This window comes from Coregonus clupeaformis, unplaced genomic scaffold (assembly GCF_020615455.1).
Source record: "Coregonus clupeaformis isolate EN_2021a unplaced genomic scaffold, ASM2061545v1 scaf0188, whole genome shotgun sequence".
Taxonomy (NCBI): Eukaryota; Metazoa; Chordata; class Actinopteri; order Salmoniformes; family Salmonidae; genus Coregonus; species Coregonus clupeaformis.
Genome location: NW_025533643.1, coordinates 577,501 through 587,644, shown reverse-complemented (window position 1 = coordinate 587,644; position 10,144 = coordinate 577,501). Strand labels below are relative to the sequence as shown.

The window sequence follows — 10,144 nt, the reverse complement described above, 5'->3', positions numbered from 1 at the left end:
GGTGGGAGAGGTGGGAGAGGTGGGAGAGGTGGGAGGTGGGAGAGGTGGTAGAGGTGGGAGAGGTGGTAGAGGTGGGAGAGGTGGGAGAGGAGAGGAGAGGTGGGAGAGGTGGGAGAGGTGGTGAGAGGAGAGGTGGGAGAGGTGGTAGAGGTGGGAGAGGTGGGAGAGGTGGTGAGGAGGTGGTAGAGGAGAGGAGAGGGGAGAGGTGGGAGAGGTGGTAGAGGTGGTAGAGGTGGGAGAGGTGGGAGAGGTGGGAGAGGTGGGAGAGGTGGTAGAGGTGGGAGAGGTGGGAGAGGTGGGAGAGGTGGGAGAGGTGGTGGGAGAGGTGGTAGAGGTGGTAGAGGTGGAGAGGAGAGGAGAGGTGGGAGAGGTGGGAGGTGGGAGAGGAGAGGTGGGAGAGGTGGGAGAGGTGGGGAGAGGAGAGAGGTAAGAGGTGGGAGAGGTGGGAGAGGTGGGAGAGGTGGGAGAGGTGGGAGAGGTAGTGGGAGAGGTGGGAGAGGTGGTAGAGGTGGGAGAGGTGGGAGAGGAGGTAGAGGTGCTTTTGGTTCCATCTGGTGGCTAAATGACTCTAAACAAGCTGCGGCAGCTCTCCATAGAGAGCAGTCAGGGCTGCTGCAGTTACATATTACATTTTAGTCATTTAGCAGACGCTCTTATACTGGCCCCCCCGTGGGAATCAAACCCACCACCCTGGCGTTGCAAACGCCATGCTCTACCAACTGAGCTACATCCCTGCCGGCCATTCCCTCCCCTACCCTGGACGACGCTGGGCCAATTGTGCGCCGCCCCATGGGGTCTCCCGGTCGCGGCCGGCTACGACAGAGCCTGGATTCGAACCAGGATCTCTAGTGGCACAGCTAGCACTGCGATGCAGTGCCTTAGACCACTGCACCTAGGCCTGCTGCACCTAGGCCATGCAGTGGTATTCACACAGGAGAGAGAGGGACGTGAAGCTCTGTCACAATCGCTGGACCAGGGACCAGCCAAGACAGAAACCTAATATGATTAAGGTTTGGAGCTCTCTCTGTCCTGGAGTAGAATACTATCTTCCCCAGTATGTAAGTGGACTTTAGTTATTGCCTTAAAGGGCCAGTGTAAGTTTACTTTAGTTATTGCCTTAAAGGGCCAGTGTAAGTTTACTTTAGTTATTGCCTTAAAGGGCCAGTGTAAGTGTACTTTAGTTATTGCCTTAAAGGGCCAGTGTAAGTTTACTCTAGTTATAAAAGGCCAGTGTAAGTGCATTTTAGTTGATTGCATATAAAGCATGAAGTACTTATTATTACTCCCTTAAAGGGTCAGTGTAAGTTCACCTATTATCCTTAAGTCAAGAAGTTTAATCTAGTTGTTGTCTACCAGTAAGTTACTCTAGTTATTGCCTTAAAAGGCCAGTGTTTGATTTGGAAAGTTTGCCATGTTTGAGTGAGAATTTTGGGACATGAAGATTTCCTGTTAAGCCTTTTGATTTAATACATGTCCCACTTTTGTGGTTACTACATGATTCCATGTGTGTTATTTCATAGTTTTGATGTCTTCACTATTTTTCTACAATGTAGAAAATAGTTTAAAAAAATAAAGAAAAACCCTGTGTAGGTGTGTCCAAACTTTTGACTGGTACTGTACGTGTTCTGATATAGCGGTGTAACTGTAACATACGTGTTCTGATATAGTGGTGTAACTGTTACATACGTGTTCTGATATAGCGGTGTAACTGTTACATACGTGTTCTGATATAGTGGTGTAACTGTTACATACGTGTTCTGATATAGCGGTGTAACTGTAACATACGTGTTCTGATATAGCGGTGTAACTGTAACATACATGTTCTGATATAGCGGTGTAGCTGTTACATACGTGTTCTGATATAGTGGTGTAACTGTAACATACGTGTTCTGATATAGCGGTGTAACTGTAACATACGTGTTCTGATATAGTGGTGTAACTGTTACATACGTGTTCTGATATAGCGGTGTAGCTGTTACATACGTGTTCTGATATAGTGGTGTAACTGTTACATACGTGTTCTGATATAGCGGTGTAACTGTAACATACGTGTTCTGATATAGTGGTGTAACTGTTACATACGTGTTCTGATATAGCGGTGTAACTGTAACATACGTGTTCTGATATAGCGGTGTAACTGTTACATACGTGTTCTGATATAGCGGTGTAACTGTAACATACGTGTTCTGATATAGCGGTGTAACTGTAACATACGTGTTCTGATATAGCGGTGTAACTGTAACATACGTGTTCTGATATAGCGGTGTAACTGTAACATACGTGTTCTGATATAGCGGTGTAGCTGTTACATACGTGTTCTGATATAGTGGTGGAACTGTAACATACGTGTTCTGATATAGTGGTGTAACTGTTACATACGTGTTCTGATATAGCGGTGTAACTGTAACATACGTGTTCTGATATAGCGGTGTAACTGTTACATATGTGTTCTGATATAGCGGTGTAACTGTAACATACGTGTTCTGATATAGTGGTGTAACTGTTACATATGTGTTCTGATATAGCGGTGTAACTGTAACATACGTGTTCTGATATAGTGGTGTAACTGTAACATACGTGTTCTGATATAGCGGTGTAACTGTAACATACGTGTTCTGATATAGCGGTGTAGCTGTTACATACGTGTTCTGATATAGCAGTGTAGCTGTAACATACGTGTTCTGATATAGCGGTGTAACTGTTACATACGTGTTCTGATATAGCGGTGTAGCTGTTACATACGTGTTCTGATATAGTGGTGTAACTGTAACATACGTGTTCTGATATAGCGGTGTAACTGTAACATACGTGTTCTGATATAGCGGTGTAACTGTAACATACGTGTTCTGATATAGCGGTGTAGCTGTTACATACGTGTTCTGATATAGCGGTGTAGCTGTAACATACGTGTTCTGATATAGCGGTGTAGCTGTTACATACGTGTTCTGATATAGCAGTGTAGCTGTAACATACGTGTTCTGATATAGCGTGTTACATACGTGTTCTGATATAGCGGTGTAGCTGTAACATACGTGTTCTGATATAGCGGTGTAGCTGTTACATACGTGTTCTGATATAGCGGTGTAGCTGTTACATACGTGTTCTGATATAGCGTGTTACATACGTGTTCTGATATAGCGGTGTAGCTGTTACATACGTGTTCTGATATAGCGGTGTAACTGTTACATACATGTTCTGATATAGTGGTGTAACTGTTACATACGTGTTCTGATATAGTGGTGTAACTGTTACATACGTGTTCTGATATAGCGGTGTAACTGTAACATACGTGTTCTGATATAGCGGTGTAACTGTTACATACGTGTTCTGATATAGCGGTGTAACTGTAACATACGTGTTCTGATATAGCGGTGTAACTGTAACATACGTGTTCTGATATAGCGGTGTAACTGTTACATACGTGTTCTGATATAGCGTGTAACATACGTGTTCTGATATAGCAGTGTAGCTGTAACATACGTGTTCTGATATAGCGGTGTAACTGTTACATACGTGTTCTGATATAGTGGTGTAGCTGTAACATACGTGTTCTGATATAGCGGTGTAGCTGTTCAGCCCCAAGCGTCGAGGGTCCTGAGGGATGTCAGCAGGATCTGGGTAGATCAAGGCTCCGCCTGCTCCAGCCTTCTGAGCCAATAGCACCTTCTCAGCATAACTAACCCCGCCCCCCACACGCATCACTACCACACAGCCAATCACAGACACCCCCGCAGACCTCAGCCTGTCAAAATCATCCTGGCGGCCGTAATTTACATAAACCACGCCCCCCTGTAGAGAGAGACAAAGTCACAGAGGTAGAAAAGACTACCCTCTACACAGTCTTGTTTTACTAACCTTGTGGGGACACAATTGATTCAAAATACTATTTTCCCTAACACCTAAACCTAACGTTAACACTAAAACATAACCCTAATTCTAACCTAACACTAATTCTAAACGTAAACCCCTAGAAATAGTATTTTTCCTTGTGGGAGATGCAAAATGTCCCCAGTTGGTGGAATTTATGTTTGGGGACTTATGGGGACTTCTGGTCTTCAAGTATAGTTAAACATGTCCACACACACAAACACTCTCTATCTCGGTGTGTTACCGTGGCAATGCCAATAGCACTGTAGGGTTATATCATATATATATATATATATATATATATATATATATATATATACAGTGGGGAGAACAAGTATTTGATACACTGCCGATTTTGCAGGTTTTCCTATTTACAAAGCATGTAGAGGTCTGTAATTTTTATCATAGGTACACTTGAACTGTGAGAGACGGAATCTAAAACAAAAATCCAGAAAATCACATTGTATAACTTTTAAGTAATTAATTTGCAATTTATTGCATGACATAAGTATTTGATCACCTACCAACCAGTAAGAATTCCGGCTCTCACAGACCTGTTAGTTTTTCTTTAAGAAGCCCTCCTGTTCTCCACTCATTACCTGTATTAACTGCACCTGATTGAACTAGTTACCTGTATAAAAGATACCTGTCCACACACTCAATCAAACAGACTCCAACCTCTCCACAATGGCCAAGACCAGAGAGCTGTGTAAGGACATCAGGGATAAAATTGTAGACCTGCACAAGGCTGGGATGGGCTACAGGACAATAGGCAAGCAGCTTGGTGAGAAGGCAACAACTGTTGGCGCAATTATTAGAAAATGGAAGAAATTCAAGATGACGGTCAATCACCCTCGGTCTGGGGCTCCATGCAAGATCTCACCTCGTGGGGCATTAATGATCATGGTCCTCTGTAGCTCAGCTGGCAGAGCACGGCGCTTGTAACGCCAAGGTAGTGGGTTCGAACCCCGGGACCACCCATACACAAAAAAAAAAATATGTATGCACGCATGACTGTAAGTCGCTTTGGATAAAAGCGTCTGCTAAATGGCATATTATTATTATTATTAGGAAGGTGAGGGATCAGCCCAGAACTACACGGCAGGACCTGGTCAATGACCTGAAGAGAGCTGGGACCACAGTCTCAAAGAAAACCATTTGTAACACACTACGCCGTCATGGATTAAAATCCTGCAGCGCACGCAAGGTCCCACTGCTCAAGCCAGCGCATATCCAGGCACGTCTGAAGTTTGCCAATGACCATCTGGATGATCAAGAGGAGGAATGGGAGAAGGTCATGTGGTCTGATGAGACAAAAATATAGCTTTTTGGTCTAATCTGCACTCGCCGTGTTTGGAGGAAGAAGAAGGATGAGTACAACCCCAAGAACACCATCCCAACCATGAAGCATGGAGGTGGAAACATCATTCTTTGGGGATGCTTTTCTGCAAAGGGGACAGGACGACTGCACCGCATTGAGGGGAGGATGGATGGGGCCATGTATCGCGAGATCTTGGCCAACAACCTCCTTCCCTCAGTAAGAGCATTGAAGATGGGTCGTGGCTGGGTCTTCCAGCATGACAATGACCCGAAACACACAGCCAGGGCAACTAAGGAGTGGCTCCATAAGAAGCATCTCAAGGTCCTGGAGTGGCCAGCCAGTCTCCAGACCTGGAACCCAATAGAAAATATTTGGAGGGAGCTGAAAGTCCGTATTGCCCAGCGACAGCCCCGAAACCTGAAGGATCTGGAGAAGGTCTGTATGGAGGAGTGGGCCAAAATCCCTGCTGCAATGTGTGCAAACCTGGTCAAGACCTACAGTAAACATATGATCTCTGTAATTGCAAACCAAATATTCAGTTCTGCTTTTCTGATGTATCAAATACTAATGTCATGCAATAAAATGCAAATTAATTACTTAAAAATCATACAATGTGATTTTCTGGATATTTGTTTTAGATTCCGTCTCTCACAGTTGAAGTGTACCTATGATAAAAATTACAGACCTCTACATGCTTTGTATGTAAGAAAACCTGCAAAATCGGCAGTGTATCAAATACTTGTTCTCCCACTCTATATGTATGTATATATATATATATATATATATATATATATATATATATATATATATTGTATATATATATATATACATACACTACCAGTCAAAAGTTTAGACACACCTACTCATTCAAGGGTTTTTCTTTATTTTTACTATTTATTTACATTGTAGAATAATAGTGAAGACATCAAAACTATGAAATAACACATATGGAATCATGTAGTAACCAACAAAGTGTTAAACAAATCAAAATACATTTTATATTTGAGATTCTTCAAATAGCCACCCATTGCCTTGATGACAGATTTGCACACTCTTGGCATTCTCTCAACCAGCTTCATGAGGTGTTCACCTGGAATAAATTTTAATTAACAGGTGTGCGTTCTTAAAAGTTAATTTGTGGAATTTCTTTCCTTCTTAATGCGTTTGAGCCAATCAGTTGTGTTGTGACAAGGTAGGGGGGGTATACAGAAGATAGCCCTATTTGGTAAAAGACCAAGTCCATATTATGGCAAGAACAGCTCAAATAAGCAAAGAGAAACGACAGTCCATCATTACTTTAAGACATGAAGGTCAGTCAATACGGACAATTTCAAGAACTTTGAAAGTTTCTTCAAGTGCAGTCGCAAAAACCATCAAGCGATATGATGAAACTGGCTCTCATGAGGACCGCCACAGGAAAGGAAGACCCAGAGTTACCTCTGCTGCAGAGGATAAGTTAATTAGAGTTACCAGCCTCAGAAATTGCAGCCCAAATAAATGCTTCACAGAGTTCAAGTCACAGACACATCTCAACATCAACTGTTCAGAGAGGACTGCGTGAATCAGGCCTTCATGGTCGAATTGCTGCAAAGAAACCACTACTAAAGGACACCAATAAGAAGAGACTTGCTTGGGCCAAGAAACACGAGCAATTGACATTAGACCGGTGGAAATGTGTCCTTTGGTCTGGAGTCCTAATTAGAGATTTTTGGTTCCAACCGCTTTGTCTTTGTGAGACGTGGTGTGGGTGAATGGATGATCTCCACATGTGTAGTTTCCACCGTAAAGCATGGAGGTGGAGGAGGTGTTATGGTGTGCTTTGCTGGTGACACTGTCTGTGATTTATTTAGAATTTAAGGCACACTTAACCAGCATGGCTACCACAGCATTCTGCAGCGATACGCCATCCCATCTGGTTTGGGTTTAGTGGGACTATCATTTGTTTTTCAACAGGACAATGACCCAACACACCTCCAGGCTGGGTAAGGGCTATTTGACCAAGAAGGAGAGTGATGGAGTGCTGCATCAGATGACCTGGCCTCCACAATCCCCCAACCTCAACCCAGTTGAGATGGTTTGGGATGAGTTGGACCGCAGAGTGAAGGAAAAGCAGCCAACAAGTGCTCAGCATATGTGGGAACTCCTTCAAAACTGCTGGAAAAGCATTCCAGGTGAAGCTGGTTGAGAGAATGCCAAGAGTGTGCAAAGCTGTCATCAAGGCAAAGGGTGGCTATTTGAAGATTCTCAAATATAAAATACAGTATATTTTGAATTGTTTAACACTTTTTGGGTTACTACATGATTCCATATGTGTTATTTCATAGTTTTGATGTCTTCACTATTATTCTACAATGTAGAAAATAGTAAAAATAAAAAATAAACCTTGAATGAGAAAGTGTACAGACTTTGACTGGTAGTATGCATAGTACTACTAACTCTCTCTCTCTCTCTCTCTCTCTCTCCCTCTCTCTCTCTCTCTCACCGTGGTCTGTACAAGCTACGCTGTAGGCACAGTAGGAATCTGGATTCTCCAGAGAAATCTCCTCCAACACCTCTCCCTGTGAATCCACCATCCATAGGGAGTTCCTCTGGGTCCTAAACACACATTATATACACACACATTATATACACACACACACACACCACAGTCTTGTACAGCTAACCTTGTGGGGACACAATTCAGTCCCATTAAAAATCCAATTTTCCCTAACTCTAACCCTAACCCTAGCTCCTAACCCTAACCCTAACCCTAACCCTAGCTCCTAACCCTAACTCTAACCCTAGCTCCTAACCCTAGCTCCTAACCCTAAATGGAATTCTAACCCATAACATTAATTATAACCTTAAACCCCCTACGAATAGAATTTGACCTCGTGGGGACCAACAAAATGTCCCCAGTTGGTCAAATCTTTCTTCGTTTACTATTCTTGTGGGGACTCCTGGTAAAACACGTCCATATTATAGACACACACACACATATACTATATACATACACACACACACACACACACACACACACACACATATACTATATACATACACTACCAGTCAAAAGTTTGGACACACCTACTCATTCAAGGGTTTTTCATTTATTTTTACTATTTTCTACATTGTAGAATAATAGTGAAGACATCAAAACTACGAAATAACACATATGGAATCATGTAGTAACCAAAAAAGTGTTAAACAATTCAAAATATACTGTATTTTATATTTGAGAATCTTCAAATAGCCACCCTTTGCCTTGATGACAGCTTTGCACAATCTTGGCATTCTCTCAACCAGTTTCATGACGTAGTCACCTGGAATGCATTTCAATTAACAGGTGTGCCTTCTTAATGTGTTTGAGCCAATCAGTTGTGTTGTGACAAGGTAGGGGGGGGGGCGTATACAGAAGATAGCCCTATTTGGTAAAAGACCAAGTCCATGTAATGGCATGAACAGCTCAAATAAGCAAAGAGAAATCACAGTCCATCATTACTTTAAGACATGAAGGTCAGTCAATACGGACAATTTCAAGAACTTTGAGAGTTTCTTCAAGTGCAGTCACAAAAACCATCAAGCGCTATGATGAAACTGGAATGGAAGACCCAGAGTTACCTCTGTTGCAGAGGATAAGTTCATTAGAGTTACCAGCCTCAGAAATTGCAGCCCAAATAAATGCTTCACAGAGTTCAAGTCACAGACACATCTCAACATCAACTGTTCAGAGGGGACTGTGTGTATCAGGCCTTCATGGTCAAATTGCTGCAAAGAAACCACTACTAAAGGACACCAATAAGAAGAAGAGACTTGCTTGGACCAAGAAACACGAGCAATGAACATTAGACAGGTGGAAATGTGTCCTTTGGTCTGGAGTCCAAATTTGAGTTTTTTGGTTCAAACTGCCGTGTCTTTGTGAGACGCGGTGTGGGTGAACGGATGATCTCCACATGTGTAGTTCCGACCGTAAAGCATGGAGGAGGTGGTGTTATTGTGTGGGGGTGCTTTGCTGGTGACACTGTCTGTGAATTATTTAGAATTCAAGGCACACTTAACCAGCATGGCTACCACAGCATTCTGCAGCGATACGCCATCCCATCTGGTTTGGGCTTAGTGGGACTATCATTTGTTTTTCAACAGGACAATGACTCAACATACAGTTGAAGTCGGAAGTTTACATACACCTTAGCAAAATACATTTAAACTCAGTTTTTCACAATTCCTGACATTAATTCCCTGTCTAAGGTCAGTTAGGATCACCACTTTATTTTAAGAATGTGAAATGTCAGAATAATAGTAGAGAGAATGATTTATTTCAGCTTTTATTTATTTCATCACATTCCCAGTGAGTCAGAAGTTTACATGCACTCAATTAGTATTTGGTAGCATTGCCTTTAAATTGTTTAACTTGGGCCAAACGTATCGGGTAGCCTTCCACAAGCTTCCCACAATAAGTTGGGTGAATTTTGGCCCATTTCTCCTGACAGAGCTGGTGTAACTGAGTCAGGTTTGTAGGCCTCCTTGCTCACACACGCTTTTTCAGTTCTACCCACACATTTTCTGTAGGATTGAGGTCAGGGCTTTGTGATGGCCACTCCAATACCTTGACTTTGTTGTCCTTAAGGCATTTTGCCACAACTTTGGAAGTATGCTTGGGGTCATTGTCCATTTAGAAGACCCCATTTGTGACCAAGCTTTAACTTCCTGACTGATGTCTTGAGATGTTGCTTCAATATATCCACATAATTTTCCTTCCTCATGATGCCATCTATTTTGTGAAGTGCACCAGTCCCTCCTGCAGCAAAGCACCCCCACAGCATGATGCTGCCACCCACGTTCTTCACGGTTGGGATGGTGTTCTTCGGCTTGCAAGCAACCCCCTTTTTCCTAAAAAAACATAACGATGGTCATTATGGCCAAACAGTTATATTTTTGTTTCATCAGACCAGAGGACATTTCTCCAAAAAGTAAGAT

At 42.7% G+C, this 10,144-nt stretch overlaps 1 protein-coding gene across 1 annotated transcript in view; it reads right to left on the bottom strand.

Moving 5' to 3' along the window:
- Positions 1 to 3,546: 3,546 nt before the first annotated feature.
- Positions 3,547 to 10,144, bottom strand: part of LOC121557870 (transferrin receptor protein 2-like) — a gene marked incomplete at its 3' end in the record, with an annotated part of 26,840 nt that continues 20,242 nt past the window's right edge. The window contains exons 6-7 of the mRNA XM_045214036.1: positions 7,690 to 7,783; positions 3,547 to 3,789 (exon numbers count right to left, since the gene is read on the bottom strand). Of these exons, the coding sequence (XP_045069971.1) occupies positions 3,547 to 3,789; positions 7,690 to 7,783 (337 nt within the window). The remainder of the gene's footprint in view (positions 3,790 to 7,689; positions 7,784 to 10,144) is intronic.